Below are 19,817 nucleotides of genomic sequence, written 5' to 3' on the forward strand. Positions count from 1 at the left end.
ATGACGATATAAAAACGTCTATCATTTCATTTTACGCTATCGTTTGTTTCGTGGTGTCGCAAAATAAACGTTTACGGCAATATTTTTTCACCGTTTTGATGGTCACTGTAGTGGCTATATTCATTTCTTAAAGTTCTCTCTTTCTCTTATATTTAATATAACCACACTACGTACGGACAAGCGCCTGTTTTTATGGGTTGTCGTTAGCAACAACGACGGTAAAACCATCGCGTGTCCGCTTGTTTATTTTCCACATAAACCTTTCACAATAAAGCTCAAGATCCTGTTGAGACTTTTCAAAATAAACTGAATCACGTGAAAGAGTATGTAGAGTATTTACGGATGAGAAGCAAAAAAGAGCCGTCAGGTGCTAAAAAATAAACCTTTGACTCAAACGTTAGAACAGGCTTTTCCCCGCAGCACGCTGTGTAATAAATACAAAGAAAACGGCGGCCGTTACAACTTATGTCTAAAAATGTATAGTTTCATGCATCTGTTAAAACACTCGACTTCACCTACACGACGCCCAGCTGGAAACACTTCACACAAGTCGAGCTGCCCGAGATTCACAGAATTTACAGAAAATGTTACATTTTTGTGATTTATATCGTTATCAGGACGATAGATGTCTTTTATCGGGATATGAGATTTTGGTCATATCGCACAGCCCTACATCCATGTAAACCTCATACAACTGCAACTTGGCTGGTGGTGAATGCCTACAATCTCCAACCATCCAACAGTTTTCATCTGCTTTTCCGAAGTAGGACTGCAATGGCAGTTGTCTAAGCCCCAGCAACATTTTCCAGATCCTTCTGGGGAGTCCTGAGACACTCCTAGGCCAGGCAAGATCTAAAATCTCTCCAGTGAGTTATGGGTCTACCTGGGGTCCCCCCCCCCCCCCACCAGCTGGGCATGGTTTGAAAGGCTTAGAGATAGTAACTCTTGCTGGCTGTTCTTCATCGTCTCTGTCTGTGAACATATAACATAGTTATTCCTCTCTGTACCATCAGTTTCTTTTTTGTCTCCCCCTCAACTTCTGAGATGGGTTTTAAGCCTTCTTGCATGCCAGATGCATGGAGCCACAGCACAGCAGTCTGCAGAGCATCCAGACAGCAGTTTGGCTCGTCCTGCAAGGCTCTTTTTCCCGCTATGCCTCCAAACTGAAGACGGCAGTAACACGAATCTTATCCGATCTGCTCTGCCAGACCTTTATTCTCAGTTCTGGGTTTTGGATGGAAGGATGTAACAAATAAATGAAGCCAATATCAGATTATGGCATTGTCAGAAATGCACAGGGAAGCATCAGCTGTGGTTTAACTTTAGCTTGGTTTTCATTCGCGTTTTGTGGCTTTTTGGCCACATAGAGGCTTCTCTTGGATGTGCTTTGGGCTCAGTTTATACCACAAGGCCCTGTGTTTTTGTCTCCTTGGACCTCAGTTTCCTCAACGGCATTGTCAGAGTTCACCAAATTTTAATTAAGCGTGAATTATTTGTACTGATATGCTTTGCATGTCTGAATCTACACATTTCTGTAATTTATTGGAAATAAAATTACAAACACAGCTACGATTAAGCTTTTTTCCTGTTTCCCATGAACGGGAAAATGAGGAACAACTCAGCCTTTTATCATTTACTGCTCACGTATTCTTGAGCAAGGCACTCCTCTCCTGCACAGCTGTTCCTCCGGGGTGCCATTTTAAATCAGAATGTGCTCTCTGTGAGCATGTCTGGTTAAATGCAATGTCCTAATCCATCACACATCAAGAAATCATCTGGGGGTCTGAGGAGGAGGAAAGTGCTGTATGACTGTTAGCAGCTCAGTTTTCCTGGAACAAAAAACTCTCTCCATCAGCACTTTCCTGCCCCACGAGCCAGTATGAAGTGAAGGTAGGAGAAATACTTAGGATAGAGATGACAGTTTTTACCTGCCTAGGATCTACAGAGGCCCATTTCCATGTCAGCTCATCCAGACAGTATTTATTCTCATTACTGCAGGAGCTGCAAGCAGCAGTACAATTTTTCATGTTGTGGATTTGATTATAAAACAGAAAAACTACTTCTTTTTTAACCATCTTTGTTAAACATTTTGGAGGAGATGCTGGAAAGATATTTTCCTAGACTCTATTTTTTTCATTGCAGTTTATCTGCCTGTTTCTGGGGTTTCGTGGGGACACGAGAGGCCCTGAGCTGGAGGCTGAGGCTTGAGAAACCGGTCGCAGTGTTGAAAACCGCCTTCCTGTGTCAAAGGCTCTGCCAGCACAGTCTGCCTTTCCTCTTTCGCCTAAACTCACCCTGCCTGTGTGTTTGGATATGGCAGGGGCTCGCACTCATGAGCTGGCTTGTTTCACTAAAAGGATTGTACTAATATGGAACTGGCAGAGAGGCAGGAAATCTTTTTTCTAAGTGAGGGTGATTAATGAAGTGGGAGAGAGGAGAGAGTGGGCAAAAAGGGGGAGGATGGGAGTAGAGGAAGAGGAGTGAGGGGAGGTGGTGGGTTTTTAAAGAAGAGGGAAATATGTGAGAGTTTTATACAGTGAGAAATGATTGTAGTTACTAATCATAGTGTATTAATCATAGTCACTGCTTCAAAACCTGATTAATTCTTTAGTGCTTTTTAAAATAAAAACAACAGTGGCTTACTCACAGTCACCTTTTAATTGAGTAATGTCATATGTCAGGATGAGTCTGCTAAAACAAGTTAATCTGTGTCATCTATAATCAAGCTTCAGTCGAGCTGACCTTCATTAGATATTTAAAATTCCCAAATCAAGTCAAATTATATTGGTAGATTTTTTTCTTGTAAGTCTGTTAGGGATTTTTCTCCCATTTTGCAATATATGATCAGTATTATCATTTATTCCTGGTAGTTTGACAGGTTGAGGTTTACATATAAGTGAACCTATTAAATCCAAACAGCTTTGTAAAAAGCACTTTAAAGAAAGTATGGTTGAAACAAAAGAAAAAGCTCTTAAGTTTACAGAATTCTTTTATTTATTTGCTTATTTATTTATATAATACATTTTTCTTTTTGCCCCACTCCCTGCAGTTAAACTTGGTCAGTTTTATTCTTTTATTTATTCATCTGTATGTATTAACATTGCCCCAGATGTTCCCAGAAATGTCCAAACCCACAGAAATATGCATGTTTATTGACTTTAATAGTCCATTTTATTTTGGTTGCAGTGAGCTGTTTCATATCCTCTTTATGCATAACAGCCACCAAGCAAATGCAAACGGTAACAAAACAAAGTTTTACCAGTATATTAGCAGAATAACTTTAGCAAGAGTATCTGTGGGTAAGCAGTTGGCTTTGACAATCACAAATAAAAATTTCATGCAGTACATGTCTGTGAACTTCTATGTAACAGGTCTAGAGACTGGTTAGCAACCATCTGGCAAATGGTCACAAGGGAAAAGACTTGAGCTTAAGGAAGTACAACTCAAACCAGATATTAAGAATGTCTGCCTTCAAAGTAAAAGTTGCACCTTTTTAAATGTGTTGGTTACATTTAATTTAAAGGTGAATTTTCTCTGTTTCTGCTTCGTTAGCATCTGCCAAACCGACATCTGCCATGCAAACTACATGCAACCTGCAAGCCATCACAAGAAAGTTTTCAGTATAGCACTCTTTGCAACCAATTTCATAGTAGTAACTACTAGCAACCACCTTTCCCTAGTGACCAGGAGTTACCACGAGGTTACCGACCGGCCTTTAGGGCTGCATGAATAGTAATTACAGCTACTGCATACAGATTTTTCCCTTGCAACCAGTGGTTGCTAGATGGTTGCTCACTGATCTCTAGCTGTATTTTACTAAAACCTGAGTCAGATTTCTTTCATTGGTGCTGGTGGTTAACAAAATACCCAGTGACATAAATTATTATAGAGTGTTTATAACCACTGAGTACAGGTTATCCAGGTTGAGTATCCTGTGGTATTCAAGGGTCCTGAACTGTGGATTCGGTGGTTGCCATGGGACAAACATTGCATGCAATGATGCTCACTGGCAGACTTCCCCGAAGTTGATGTGGAGCAGATTTCTCCCACTCTTGACCCCTGTTGTTTTTACAGCCTGCCTCAGTTCTGGGAGGCTGAGACCAGACAGAGAAAGAGAGAGAGCAGAGAATGGGGGAGGCCTCCAATTTTTACGACCCTCCAGTTCCTCCCACAGACACATTCAGCCCTTCAGTCATGCTTTCACTTTGCTCTGTTACACGTTATGATGCTGAAGCTGAAACAGACTGCGTTAAACGGCAGTAATGAGAACGATTTTGCACTGGCAGGACTCTGGAGCAGACATGTCAACAGCTTACAGAGATTCACAGCACATACTGTACTGACACAAACTGTACAAGGACCAAACAGTTGCACATGGAGTGCAGAGGAATAGTACGAGACACGCCACACCGTGGATTCATATAATGAGCAGTTTTTAATTGCTTTAGGTGCTTCACAGCTGCATGAGTTTTTGGTCAGTTTGCTGTATTGATGTGGGCAACTCTGTCCTTTTGTTGCAGATCCAAAAACAATGACACAGTTTTTTTTTTGTTTTCTTTTTAAATCAGTCCCTGCTTTTCAACAATCACACAGAGAGAAGTTGACGGTAGTAGAGACACAGTCTCAGTGAGCTACAGAGTTGAGATGATGGGTAAACATGGGCTTTCTTTAATATTGTTTTTTTTAAATAAATGTAAGTCTTGAAGTTTTAAGTATATTATATTGATGTCACATCATATTGTGCCTGATGATACTGTGTAAGGTTTTTTTTTTGACGATGCTACTCAACCTGCGTCCTCCTCAGGCTATAAATATATATGTGCTAAGCACAGGGAAAGCCCTTCAGCCTCACTCTTAGGTAACTCTCAGAGGTTTTTCTCTCTTAGCTCTTTAGGGAGTCCACCACGGCTATTAATTAAGTTGGGTTGGCAATCTTCTGCAAAGACGAGCTTGAGTCATATGGAAACTCATTGCACAGTTGTCACTTTCAATCCCAAGGAGGAGCAATGGGGAAAACGTGACCTTTCCACTCTGTAGCAGTCGGTGCTGGACAAGCAACTATAACCAAGAATCCTTCAAAGTGGATCTTAAATCTGGTCTTCCAGGATAAAGTGTTTTATTCCAGGAAAATAAATTATCATCCTAACAATTTATTGATGGAAAATTTGAAACAGATCAGATAGTATATCTTCATTTTTAACATTACAATAGAAAGACTTTTAGGTTGAGGACTGAACTGTGCTGGGTAATGTCGCTGGCAAGTCCCACAGATGCGGTGACCTCAAGTGGATCTTGGGTCAACAAAATGTGCACATTTCTTTTATTAACTTTCTTTTTTGTAAGATTAGACTGACTAGAGCTTTTCAGGTCAAAGCCATGCTTGGCTGTCTGCTCGTGCAGTAATCTGTCTCTCTGTGATCAGTGGAGCAGCAACTCTGAGCCCTGCCCTGCCAAGAGCCTCAGAACACCTGAAGGTGTCTGGGAGTGTAGTCCACAGCGCAGCCAGAGGGGGGTCATGTGAGGGTGCAGGTGGCTGCCAGCCTGGACTGTGTGCTGTTGCCAAACTCCACAGTGACCCAGAGACTTAGAGAAACTGCAGGAGGGCCGGCTAATTCCTGTCAGGAGGAGGCCTGTCGTCCAACCCGAAGCAGCCAAACTTGCCCTCCTTCCAAGACATTTAACAAGCTAACATTCCTTCTGGGAACTTTTAGTCGTTTTCACAACTGTGCTCTTTGCAGCTTCACTCTGAGTGTTTTCAACACTCTGGTCTTCATAAACCTGCACTAATCACGAGTTTTAGGTAAAAACTCATTTTATTCTGCTCAGAGCATACAAAACACTCCACTTTGTACTTCACACCATTTCCTGTCTTTTTTGCTCTCCTTTAACATGAAGCTGTTTGCAGGTGGTTAGCAAAATTTCCTGATATAATTTAGATCGTCTTTCTGTTATTTTGAAGGTGTTTCACAAAGAGGAGGGAACAAAAGAGCTGGCACTTGTCAAGAATGACATCTTAGACAAAAAAGAGACAGAACATTGTAAGAATCTGAACCTGCAGAGCCAGCAAACACTCTTATCTTAATACTTTGATTAAATTGCACAGTATTCACACAAGCTGCTGACAGCACAGCTCTGCCTCGACTGTTTAAAACATTTGGAAAGCCCCTAAAGGGACTATTGATTAGAATTATTTCAAATATCTTAGTGCCTGTTGGAGCTTGACTTAAATCATGAGTAGTATTGCTGGAAAGTAGTATCTTCTGGGTTCAGGGCGTGTGCCTGCTGTTTGCACATAAATCTTCAGTGCTGGTCTTTTTCCGTCAGTCCTGCCCTTAGGGATGAAACACCATATAATCTGTCTGTTTCCCTTCACATCTTCTACAGTATCTACAGAGTTTCCTCCAGTTTTTTTTCTTACTCCACCACACGCCATCAACCTCGCACACATCTTAAACCCAGCTCTTCCACACTGTAGTTTATTGATAGCCGTGTAAACCTCACGCGACTCCATTTTTAAGCGTGATCTCATCGCGGAAGTTCCACAAGTGCTTCGAACCAGATCGCCAATGACTTTTAAGTGGCTTTTGTTCCCCAGCAGTGGAAAGCAAGCCAGTGAAAGACAGTGTTGGCTTTCATAAACGCCTGGCTCTGCTCCTGCAGGTCCTCCTTCAGCTCTCTGGAGGAAACACAGTGTCTGATCTGCGCACAGTGGATGCAATTAACCCGGGAACTCATAAAAAGGCGTTTTGCAACAGGGTGCATAACGGGCCCAGTCCTCATGCCAGCTCCTGTTGGGCGGTTGAGGTCCTGCTCCAGATGGTTTCCATTAGCATGTTTGCATGCCAGCAATGCCAGACAATCCAAGGCTTGCTACACCTACTGTATGTATACAATGGTCCAGTGTGTGTGTTGAGTGAAGAAAATCCAGAAGTCAAGTTTGTCGGCACCACAGGAAAAGGTGAAAGTGTGGGAGCAGGGATTACATCTGTCCATCAACAGATTTCCATTGATATGTAACTTTTAAAGGTCCCGATGTTGTGGTTTATTAGTCCTTGTAGGAGAACTTCCTTATCCCTCATAAACTGTAAACGGAGCTGGCAGTGTTTCAGTATTTTGTTCACAGATATCCTAACCAGACATGATTTCCTGGCAGCTTTTCCCTGTGGATAGCAATGTTGGGCTAGACTGAAAAATGTCAGCATCTACTTCAAATTCTCAGAAAATGCACAAATTTTGTACAAACATTCGTAGTTCCCAAAAGATGAACTATGTTGATTCTCTTATTTTTTACCAAATTTGTGCCCTAAAGCTAACAGCATTCCTGTGAGCTGTTCTTTGTTTTACAGCTGATAATTCTGGTGCGCTACTGTACCCACATTGGTGTTATTTAATATGTCAGAGAAAGATTTAGTCCCATTATTTATGCCAAGTGCAATGAGCCAAAAATGCAGGATTTATGGCATTCACCATCCACTGTGCCCGTTACTCTTACAGCAAAAAGGTTACAGTTCAAGACACAACAACAGTGTGTACTTTGAAAGGGCAGATGAGGTCTGAAAGGAGGAGGAAGTGGTGTGTGATCTGGAAGGCTGAGAAAATGCAAAAAAACCCACTTAATTAAATAAATCTGCTAATCCAAATAATCTCCTGCTGATGATATTGTCACCGTTGCTTGCTTGATTTTTTTTGAACTAGTGCCAATATCATCAGATTGTAAAACTGAATAAGCCTGCAATACAATACAATGCAAACAAAGAAACTCTAGTTGCTTGATAAGTAAACTTGCCCCTTTAAGAACCTGGTTGGCTCATGTTTGGTGTATATTTTGCAGCACATTAAATACACACATGTGACGGTGTTTTTATCTGATTTCTTTCCCCATCATATAGACGTTTACAGCTTGGTGTAACTCTCACCTGAGGAAAGCAGGCACGCAGATTGAGAACATCGAAGAGGACTTCCGGGATGGACTGAAACTCATGCTGCTGCTGGAGGTCATCTCAGGTGAGGGAAAAAAGCTCCTTGCTTAACAAGATTACCTGAATGAAAACAGCACTTGTTGATTTTTAGCTACCAGAATTCCCCTTACAGGACTAGTCCAACAGTATGCTTGTATAAAATGTATTTCTGACAGCTAAATCATAGTGTAGATAACACACTCGTGTTTGTTTGAACTAAAGAAACACAATTTTAACAGCTTTATCTTCTATAATGTGTCTGGTTATGAGAGGAATTTAAATTAAGGCCTTCATATTTGATTATGCAGATGGAAACCAGAGCTGTAGGTCAATTTGAAGGTGGAGTTCAGAATGAAGTATTAAAATAACATTACATTGTTTTTGTAAGATGTCATGTATTTTTGCTAATCAAAAAACATTTTTCTGTAATTGAAAATGTGTTTCTTGTCCAGGCGAACGCTTGGCCAAACCAGAGAGAGGCAAAATGAGAGTCCACAAGATTTCCAATGTTAACAAAGCCCTCGACTTTATCGCCAGCAAAGGAGTGAAGCTGGTTTCTATTGGAGCTGAAGGTGAGTGATGTCACATCAAAGCAAAGGTCAGACAGTTTCCACAAAACCCAGAATGACCTTCTCTGTAGTTAGTTTGCATTTGTCACCTGTTGATTTTAATTAGGTCATCAGCCAAATCAATAGCTACTGTTCTGTTGTAAATAGTTATGTATAATGTGGCCTCCGGCCCTCCCTCTCGCTTTCTCACCCGTTACCATGGCAGTGGCACAGGCTGCTGTGCGGTTTAATGAGATCCTTATTGCCGAGTGCTCGGGCAGAGCTTGTGCTTTGCAGTGCATTTTCTGAGAGTAGATCTTAGGATCAGCAATCCCCTCTGGGGCTGAGGCTGCTCATTGTTCAGCACAAATAACTTGGGGATGTCCACCCTCTTCCCATCTGAGAGTAAACAAGTCTTTAGCAGAGTAAACACTCGACTTTCACTTTCTGTCTCTCTCACTCTCTCTGACTGTCTGCCCAGTCTTGGCCACATGCATAGTTTGCATACATGTGTTGCAACAAACAGGAAGTCTGTCAATGGCTGTAGATAATCTGAAAAAAATCATATACTGTCAGATATTTTTTGGCTTACTGTTTAGTTTAGAGTGAAAGTAAACAGATATTTTGCAGAGCTCCTCAAAACGCTGAAAGATGGCTTTAAAAACTACCCAGAATTACTAAAGATGGTGTGCTGATTTTGCTGTTAACAGTTTAACATTTATGTTCCTGAACACATACTGCAATCCCTATGAAATCTGCTTACAAATGAAGTTTTCGGTTCTTGAGTTGGAAACAGGTATTTCTATATATCGTCCAAGGGTGGGGGGAAATACAGACCTCAAGGGTTGGTTTTAGATCTCACCCTGGGTCAATACACCTGAATCAAATGATTAGATCATTACCAGGCCTCTGGAGAACTTCAAGACATGTTGAGGAGGTAATTTAGCTATTTAAATCAGCTGTGATGGATCAAGGACACATCCAAAACCTGCAGGACACCGGCCATTAAGGCCTGGAGTCCCCTACCCCTGATATAGTCAGTGGCTATAAATGTGTATCCCCCAGCCTTTTGGCAAGTGGTTGCTGGGTAAGATCAGCTTCACCCAAAAATCTCCTTTTTTCCTGGAAACGTGAAAAAATGGGACAGAGAAAAGGAAATTGGAAAATTCAACTTCATAGTAAAAGGTTTGCCTTACTGTTGCAATCAACAGGTTTCAAAAGGGGAAACTTTTACTTTGAAGGTGTATGTTCTCTGTTTCTGCGGTAAACTACTGGTGACGACCTGCTAGCAACAAAGAAATCCCAAGGAGGAGTGCAGCACCATATATCTCTTTGGGTCCTGTAGCAACCTCCAGCAGCCACTCACCTATCAGTGGGATTTTTTTCTGGTTGCCATATGGTTGCTGACTGGTCTTTAGGGCTGTATGACTGAGGCCTAATGCAGTCAACTCAGCCACACAGCTCTGCCTATGATAACAGAAGTCCCACAAACCTGCATGTGCAAAGTGAGGTTAATCTTAAAGTGAGACAAGTGAAAATTTCTTCATTAAGGAACAATTGAAGGTAAATACAGGAATAAGGAATAATTTTAACTGTAAAAAGCACTCTAGCAGAGTCTGTTCTACTGAAAATAAACAAAACTAAAGCCTTAGAATTTAAGGTTGATAGATTCTCCTTCAATTTATAACTGTATTGACTAAATATGTATTATATGTTTTAATGTTTTTGTGAAGTGTCCCTTTAATGAATATGATCCCTTGGACGGTGGCTAAGACGGGCATTACTGTCCCTCCCCAATGCCTCCCTTCCTTAATAAGGTTAACCTCTGACCAGTCTTAACGCCTGCTGTTCAGAATCTCTAGTCTTTCCATCATAAGCCGGTCTCTGTCAGCGTCGTGCACAAATCTTGCAAAGAACTCCTTAGCTTGAGAAGGTTTTAATGACAAAAGCTGAGCTGCAACGCAAAATCTGACAAAGTCACAATTGTGCTTCATCTGCGTAAACATGGATTGAATGAAAAATTGATTTAACATATTTTTAATTCACAAGCTGTATAAATGTCAACTTTTTAAGTGGCTTATAGTATTATTTTATTTTAAAATATAGCAACTGAATAAGACTTTTAGGTGATTTTTGCAATTAGGGGGAATAATTAGTTACTCTGGTCCACCCCACATGAGCTCAAACTTGTGGGGTAGATGAGTTTGACAGACCTGATCTGCAATGTCTAAACTATAAAAAAAAAAACTGGTTGTGTCATTTTTCCTTAGCTTGAGAGATATCAGTTATGTGTTCAATGAGACCAGCAGTAGGAAAGTCAAAAATATTTGATTACAAACAAAGAACACCAGCGAATAATCACAACTGAGACAGGGCAAGTGCATTTTAAATTTAAATTAATTGAAATAACTTGAAATTAACTAGAGATTTTTTTTCTGCCCAGAGTAATAGTATAAAAACTCCTAAGCCAGACCAACATTCCAGACAGATTATCCGCCTGGAATCCCCTCCTGGTCCTGCCGCTCTGCTAGCTGTGTTGGTGGGAAGTGACTAGTCGAAGGCTCAGGTCTTTGCGACTCCTCAGGGGGTTTGTTGTGGGTGAGGGATAAAAGACGGGGGGATGCAGTTTCAAATGGAATTAGAAGGATTTTTGTTCTTCCCCTGGTGGATCAGTCATGTTCATTAGAGCTAATCTCAACATGTATCTGCATGTGTCAGCCTGAAGCACCGAGCTTGACTTTTTTCTGCCTCCTAATTCAATCGCGGGCGTCTTTCGCACCGCGTTACACGCAGAGACATCTGACTGGCATCTCGCAGTCTGAGTTTGTCACAGTCGAGCGGCCGTGCTCCAAGCCTTATTGGATTAGAGGCAAAAACAAATAATTATTGAAGGCGGGCAAACAGGGTGACCTGTTGGAGGGGATTTTCATTATCGACAACACAGAGAGGGCTGGACACAGGCAGTTCGTTCACAGCCTTCAGCTGCCGGCACACAGCTGATTGACAGCTTAACAGGTCTTGGCTCAAATCACTGAATCATCACATGTTTAATTCATAAAGGCTTTGCTGCACACATAAGGGAAATCATTAAAGTGGAGTTGAGTGTTTAGTTGACCTCTTGGTTATCTTGTTGTCTAATCTAAGCATCGAGATTAAAAGATTTTGAACACTGATATCTCAGCAAGTAGCTGTTTTACTAAATAGGGATCAAAATATAGTGGAGTTCTTAGCAGCAAATGAGATCAGCCTCCCTGCGCGTGAGCTGTAACCTGAGCGTCTCCACTCTCTGTTTTGGTAGCTGGTTTGTGTGCAAGTGCATGTTAGGTTATGTGAGTCTGTTAAACTGCTGGCCTCACAAGCATTCACTCAGTAGTTTAAGTATAAGAAACTACTCAAAGTTGGGATGTTGGTGCCTTAGGATGACATCCAATTGTTGTGCTGTATTTTTAGCATCTTTAAAATATGATAATTTTAATGGAAATGTTTTCCAAACACCCAAAATACATATAAGTTTTGTTGCAATAACATTTACAGTAAATGCCTGTATCTATACAACACAGAATAGCAATATAGTCTTTTAAAAGCTATTATAAGTAATCTTAACATCTAATATTACTGTACAAGTCTCACAGAGCAATATGATGGGGTTTTTTTTGTTTGTTTGTTTTTAAACGTGTCTGCGTTCCTGAGAGTTTCTTCTTCTATTTTTTTTCCCCCCTGTTGAAGGAGTTTTATTGAGTGTTTTTAATCCACATCAAGGGACTAAGAATAGGTGCAGTCTGTAAAGCCTGATGTGGCAAAGTTTCAAAGTTTATGGCAATCCATTAAATAGATGAAACCAAAGGGCTTTGCCTTCTCCTTAGAGCCATGGACAAAATTGTCAGCTTTTAAACCTAAAAATTTAGTTTTTCTTTGCTTGAAAACCACCAAACAAGCCAGATGTGAGAAAAATATATTATACTATAAGTGCCTGCTGAATGCATCAGTCCTGAAATGTTACTGGTTTTCCCTCTTACAGAGATCGTAGATGGCAACGCCAAGATGACCCTGGGAATGATCTGGACCATTATCCTCCGCTTTGCCATTCAAGACATTTCTGTGGAAGGTAGCATTGTGTGTGTGTGTGTGTGTGTGTGTGGGAACATTTCCACACGCGTCTTATTCATTTGGTTTATTGAAAAGAAGCCTAGCTCACTGTCTTCATTTGCAATTGAAAACACTTTTCATTGACACAGTGTCTCAGTGTTAAGACCTTTGCACTGAGCTTAAAAAAGCTTCTTTTTTTTTCTTTTCAAGGTGGAAACGTTTGCGATGTGGTCCTGCCCATGGTTAACGTATATAATGCATTTACAGGATAATCCAATTTAAACGCCAGACGTTTGTAAAGTTTGCTTTGTGCGGCATTTCCACACTGTGTTTATTAGTGAACTTTGCTTTACTGGTTTGCTAAAAGAGGATGTTTGACACCATTTGGTATTGACTGGAAATAGGAAAGCATGAAACCTCCAAGCAGTCACACATGCTTTCCATTCTCTTCACCTCCACTTAATCCAGCACTAAACAGGGATTAGTGGAGAGTCGGTCAAAGTAAAAGCCCGAGAGTTCCTCCAACTTCACAATGATCCCTTCTCTCCAACCACAGAGACATCTGCCAAAGAGGGCCTCCTGCTGTGGTGCCAGAGGAAGACTGCGCCATACAAGAATGTTAACATCCAAAACTTTCACATCAGGTACGAGGCTGGAGAGGAGCACAAATTAAGCCACACAGATGGTTGTTTTACTCACATGCTAAGCTGCAGTTGCAGTTAATCACATGAGATTGTGGAACCATAAACATAACTATCGGAGGCTCAAAATTTGATGTCAAACAGGGAAAATTAGACTAAAGAATGTGTACGAGCAGGGGTGCCTTCACCTCAGCTAAAAACAGTTTTAGCTTAACCTCAGTGGAAAAATTTACCTTTTGTGCATTTTTGCTTTTGGCTCTTCGTTGTTCTAATGCTCATTTATAAGCAAACCTTAAAATAAGATGAGGGGAAAAAGGAAAACAGCCCAGTTTGTTGCTTAGTGTTGGAAATATTTCTGACAATCAGGAGATACAGTAAGCAGATATTACCTGAGCAAAAGTTCAGAGCTGGATTACAGGAGGATGGTTAAATATCGTCCCGTCCACTCTGGCTTATGTTACCTTTGTCTTTGTTGTTCGTCTTTGTTTTGGAAACTCTGGGAAAAACAAATCTTTGCAAACGCACAAATCTCATCATGGGCGGACGATGAAACGCTTAAGCACCTGAGGCATGTTGTTGCTCGACTGGCAGGTGCACACACACATAAACAGAAGTGTATTTGTGTCACCTTGTGATCTAGATCTCTTCTAACACTATGAACTATGAATAACCTTAATGCAACACAGATTCTTAGGTTGCGTCCCAGCTGTGAGACAACCTGTTAGAGATTTTTTTTTTTTTAAATCTCTGACAGGATGCTTCATCATGTGTTTAAATTCTGTATTTGGGTTTAGTCTTTGTTCGTGTTCGAGGACTTGCACTTTCAGGTATCCTGTTGCAACCATTTGTTGCCACCTATGCCAAAAAAATTAAAGCATAAGCCTCTTTCAGTGAAGTGTTTTTAAATTTTGGAAGTCCCCTTACTGACACATGATACTTTCCTACTGGTAAGCTTTTTATGCATGAATCCTTCTCCAAATATCGGCAAAGGGCACTGCTTCAGTTAAAATGTGGTTTTCAGCTTGGCTGTTTCAGTGAGGTCTTTATGTGGAGTGAATTTTTTAAAACACCCGAATTACACAAACACATAATTTCATAAATAGCTCAGACTCGATGCAGATGAGAGCTGTTGCCTCAGACAGCGTTGATAGGTAACAGATCAGACTTGAAATAGCAGAGTGCACACCCTTAACCAGGAACAGACAGTAGACATCCTCGTAAAGCATACTGTGAAACGCAGGAAGTGGAAGTAATTATCCATAGACATGTTGCATGCAAATAATTAATCAAATTACAGCGACTAGCTGTAAGTTCTGAATGTGAAAATACAAGTGAGGATGCTACCCAGGCATCCCTATTTCAGGCCTGGCTGGGCCTGGATCCATGACACAGAATGCCTCCATGTATGTTGAATTATTGAAAGAAGACCTCTGTGATCCTCAGATGTGGATGAAAGCTGAGATGAGAAGGTGGAGATGAGGTCATTTCAGGAGAATGGGATTGCCAGAGCAGAGTCCCGATCTTTGATGTGGTCTCACTGTGAGAGATGATAGCAGGGCTTTTGAGATGGAAGAGGAGGGAAGAGTACAGAGTTTGCTTTTTCTCTCTGAACGCTCACATACTGCTGCTTCAGGTATAAGAAGCAATGAGCACCCTTGTAAAAACTCCTGTTGTGCGTTGCAGGCACTTTTTTATGGCGAATAATACATTAAGCATCCCATCTCACTAATTTGTTGTTTGGAGCCAGAAAGCACTAATAAACCTTCTCCAGCTTCCCCAGATTGATGATATTGTGAGGCTCCATCTCATCGTGCTGCATTTAGACCGACTGGTTTCAGCACCAAGGGCACCAATCAATGAGCCACAGAAGGCCAAGCTAGAAATATATTTCAGAGAAACAAAATCACGATCAAAATCAGATTTAGCTGCTATGCCTTGTATGGATTTTACAACCTGGGATCCAAAAATAATAGGATGCAATGACTTGGAAATAATTTCAAATCTAATATCTAATCTTAAAATCGCAAAATATCCACATGGTCGGCTTTTCTCCACATATTGGAGATACGAAAGGCTGGAAAGTAGTGAAATATAAATAAGAGCAAAACAAAACAATTGACAATAGCTCAGTAATATGATACGGAATTATTTCTCAGATTACATCACAGTGCATGATAGTTTTAAATGATTGAGAATTATTTGTATACAAAGGCCTTCTTTGTGCTTAGGCTTACTTAGGTTGAAGGCAATGACGGTTTCCTTTATAAAGCACATTTTATTACACACAATCCTGATGTGCTGAACACAGAGGATTAAAGTCCTGTTTAGGTTAACGGTGCCTTAAGGCAGTGAAAACGGCAAAATATAATAAAACAAAAGAAAACCAAATAAAACAACACAAAAAAACACCTGTGGAGTGTAAGCATGTGTGATCAAAGTTTGAAATTCCTTTTGAAAATCATAGACACCCCATGTTCTGGGTAAAAGAGGATCTGGCCATCTGGTGTCTTATGAACACATGGTTACATATAACATGTTGATCATCAAATGGCCAAATGTTAGCATTATTGCCAGTCTCATCAAAAGGGAAAGCATAGGCAGAGAATATCTGCATGAAGATTGTTGTGCTGCATCGTTTAAATATGACAAAATGCAGTAAATGCTGAAGATGAATTATAAATAACTTTATATGAGTCACTAAAACCTGGCATTCTATTGTATTTGTGCAGAAGAGAGCCAGTTGGTTTCTGCATACAATAAAAAGCGAACCACGTAACATCTGTTAGTGAGTCGCAGTGAGATCGCTTGCCAAGACAATTGCTCTGGAAAATGAAAGAAAACCAGTACCAAGATATCATGTCTGTTGAGTGTACAAAAGTGTCTGAGCAGGAATATCTTTTTCTTTGAATGTGTTCCAGGCTCTGGCGCTCAAATTCCAACAGATATCCGAGTTTTAGACAGTTTCTCTTTTGAAAAGCACCAAAAGCCCCACGTTGAACATCTGTCTCGTCTTAGTATGTCTTATTTTTTATTCTGCAACAAAAGCACAAAGGAAAATTTCATGGCAAAGGATAAAAAACATTGAATTTCTTAAGAGCTATTGTTTGAGCACGTTTGGTGCAGAAGATAACAGTAAAATGGCACGTGGTGTTGGAATGATTCGGGGTTGACACAGAGCTGATTAAGGAGGACAGACTGATGGGGATGGTCTTGATTAAAGTTAAATTCCTGCCATTTTTCCTGATCACTCTTTCTCTGCCTCGTTCTCTCAGCTGGAAAGATGGTTTGGGGTTCTGCGCGCTCATTCATCGACACCGTCCAGAGCTCATTGACTATGGAAAATTGCGCAAGGTGAGTGTGCTGCTCAAAGGCAATGGAAACCCCGAACTGGAGCTGTAGACAGGAGTCACTGCGTTTCAGATGCCTCAAATAAACTCTGAAAATAAGACAAGGAAGTAACATGATTGTCTTCTGACCAATTAACGAGAAACTCTAGCTGTACCTTCTTCTGTAGTGGTTGCCAGCCCCTGTAGCTAACTTTAATTACCATGTTTATATCTCCAATGATGATGTTAACTATTTCTATGGTGCAGTTAAAAGCAATGTAAAAGTCTTGATGATCTGCTGGTTGTTCCTGTTGCCAGGACGACCCCATGACCAACCTGAACACAGCCTTCGACGTGGCAGAGAAGTACCTGGACATCCCCAAGATGCTGGACGCAGAAGGTGAGCAGGCAGGGAGTCAAACTGTAAAATCACGTCACGAAGAGCAGATTTCTTGCCTCTCTTTGTTTAAAAGCAAAAATCTGCTCTCTTAGATTTCCTCTTCAGAAATCTGAAAGCTCTTTGAAGACCTCGGTGTCACCTTAACTCGATCTTTGTATTATTGCATCACTTTATTTCAAGTTTCAACCACTCTAACTGCTTTAGTGTTTACAGCTGTGAGAGTTACTGTGCCTTCAGAAAGAGTGGAGGAATGCAAAAAATACCACTTTTTCTGTCTATTTGTTGAATTTTTTTTTGGTAATGACATTCTGCTTTGACTTTAAATGACCAACTTTTCAACAAGTGCGCGTTATCCTGATTCCTGAGAGGGTATATTTTGGCCTTAGCATTCACTTGTGCAGCTGTGCAAACAATGGGAGACTATTTTCTACTAAATGTAAATATTCAGTTCTTTCTCTACAAATAAATTAAGCCTTACTGACGTCATCCTGTATCTTCAAGTATGGTTTGCTCACCAAGTAGTTTTTAGATTTGAAAACTGGAGGTTTTCTGTTAAGAGATGTAGCTAAAGCCCATAAGCGCATCTGGTCCATACCACTGATTTTGTTTTCGTTCTAAATATTATTTATGTGATGAGTTTTGTTTCCTGTTTCTTCATTTAACTGTTCTGTGTTTAACAACCTCAACCTCCTCCCACTCAACCCTAACCTCCATCCCCTCCCTGACGTCCTCTCTTCCCCACAGACATTGTGGGCACTGCCCGTCCGGACGAGAAGGCAATCATGACCTACGTCTCTAGCTTCTACCACGCCTTCTCAGGCGCTCAGAAGGTATCCTGGATGCAGCGTCTCCTTCCTCCTCCTTCTCCTCTTCGCCTCACTCCCCTCTTTCCCTTTTTTCCACCTCCACGTGTTTCTCCTAACAGTATCCTTCTCTCTGCAGTGCACAACGCCCCCTGCAGGGGTCGTCTTCTTTACTTTCCGCATGGTTCACACTACCAAATGCATGATGGGACAAAAACACGCTGTTCTTAAAGGCAGCGAGTGCAAGTGTGTCTCCAGTCTACCTTGTTGTAATGGCACTGCAGGCTAGCGGAGCCACCCCTCATTAGGGTTTCATGTAGGGTTGCCAACCGTCCCTTAAAATACGGAATCGTCCCGTATTTCGAAACAAAAGCACACGTCCCGTATTGAGCTAATAAGGGACGCACTTTGTCCCGTAATACAGTGAGAATCAAAAGTAGTCTATAAATGTTTATGGAATTAACACTTTGTTTGAAAACATAATTCCCAGCCCCTCTCCTGCTTTGTGACCAATGAGCTGACAGCACACTTATGACAATTCGAGTATGACAATTCAGATTACCGCTCATCTCATTGGTCGAGGAAAGGTCGCTTGCGGAGAAAATACCGGAAGACAACAGATGACCACAACAAGAAGCATGGCCAACAGGGAAACAAACGCCGACTCTGCGGTGCAAGTCTCGGATGACAGTACACCTAAAGCTGGGCAAACACTGTGCGATTTTTTTCAGTCACGTTATTCAGCTCCTGCTCAAACTGCACGATTGACTCGCAGGGGTTAGAAGTTCGTATGTCACGATGTACTCTCACACTATACCGCCCGATGCTCTGATGGGACCTGAGTGCTCACACTGTGCCTCCATAACATGAAGGTTATAACAGAAAATCTGTCGCTCGCTCTCTCTGTCTTTCACTCACACAGACACACCACCACCACCATCAACTTTGCTAAATTGCTAATGAAAAACATTGATCAGGCAGCTGTGATTGAGCAGCAGTGTAAATCCAACTATTTTCACGGTTGTTGTGGTTGTGATAATTTTGTGATGCCACATCGAAAAGGCTCGGATGAGCTTTCCAAAGTTCTACAAGTTGTGCCTCCATCGCCTGTGTCCAGATCACAGGCTGCACAGCCGTGCTGCTCCATCTTTTACACCAACGTTTACGTGTTTGCGCGCGAGCAGTGTGAGCGGCTGTGGTGAGAACCTCACGAGCGATTGATGATCGGGAGCTGGTCGTGAGGTGTTAATCACTTCTCGTTACCCCACGTATACTACACGACGCACGATGAAGGCCAAAATCGGTCCGATCACTCAAAAATCGGCTCAAAATGGGCCAAAAACCGCACAGTGTGAGCCCAGCATTAGAGCAGCAATGTTTGTTCCCCTCAGAGAAAGGGAAGAATGGGAAAAGGAAAACACCTGGCTGGAAAACGTTAATATGGGCATGTGCAGTGAATATCAGCGCTATGTGGCCAGAAGTGTGATAATATAATTTATTTTGTGTAATAAACAACTGCAAGGATAGATGATTACAACAAATTGATGACTAATACATAAAAGTAATACATAGATGAATAATGATGATGAGTTAAGATGCGTAATCATGGGAACAAGCGGGTTTACAAACAGGAGCAGCTGATTAGCATTAGAAAAGCTGAAATAATACCTCAACTGAAGCCAATTGTACTAAATGCACTAAATGTGCACTGTTACAAGAATATTTTTCTTTCTATTGTTTTCTATTATTTTAAGTTAAGCAGGACAGAGTGCTTTTAAAGAAAGATTTACTTATATTCTCAAAAGTTAAGCATGACAGGCTTCTGTTTAAGAAAGAGACCTGTTTTACTGTGTTAATGTTGTCATTTTGAGCTAAAAATAAATGGCACACAAAAAAAGAGCTAGAAAATTCACCACACTGGGAAGGGTGAAGACAACTGGGTCGCCCGGCCCTGGCCACGAGGTGTCCCTTATTTATTTTTCAGGGAGTTGGCAACCCTAGTTTCATGGTGCTGAGCAAAAGCAGAGTGGGAAGTGTGGCGACGTTTATCTGATC

The 19,817-nt window shown here is 41.2% G+C and overlaps 1 protein-coding gene across 4 annotated transcripts in view; it reads left to right on the forward strand.

Moving 5' to 3' along the window:
* The window catches only part of actn1 (actinin, alpha 1), a 58,108-nt gene that overhangs the window by 18,371 nt on the left and 19,920 nt on the right, over window positions 1–19,817 (forward strand). For 3 of the 4 annotated variants that reach the window (XM_085343232.1, XM_085343234.1, XM_085343235.1), the window contains exons 2-8: window positions 7,890–8,004; window positions 8,411–8,530; window positions 12,525–12,611; window positions 13,149–13,236; window positions 16,506–16,584; window positions 16,878–16,959; window positions 17,704–17,789. In XM_085343232.1, coding sequence (XP_085199358.1) covers window positions 7,890–8,004; window positions 8,411–8,530; window positions 12,525–12,611; window positions 13,149–13,236; window positions 16,506–16,584; window positions 16,878–16,959; window positions 17,704–17,789 — 657 coding nt within the window. The remainder of the gene's footprint in view (window positions 1–7,889; window positions 8,005–8,410; window positions 8,531–12,524; window positions 12,612–13,148; window positions 13,237–16,505; window positions 16,585–16,877; window positions 16,960–17,703; window positions 17,790–19,817) is intronic. The other variant, XM_085343236.1, reaches the window with a different exon arrangement.

This window comes from Diplotaxodon limnothrissa, linkage group LG19 (genome assembly GCF_057381915.1).
Source record: "Diplotaxodon limnothrissa isolate DT_005_m linkage group LG19, D_limnothrissa_male_GT1.1, whole genome shotgun sequence".
NCBI classification, from domain to species: Eukaryota; Metazoa; Chordata; class Actinopteri; order Cichliformes; family Cichlidae; genus Diplotaxodon; species Diplotaxodon limnothrissa.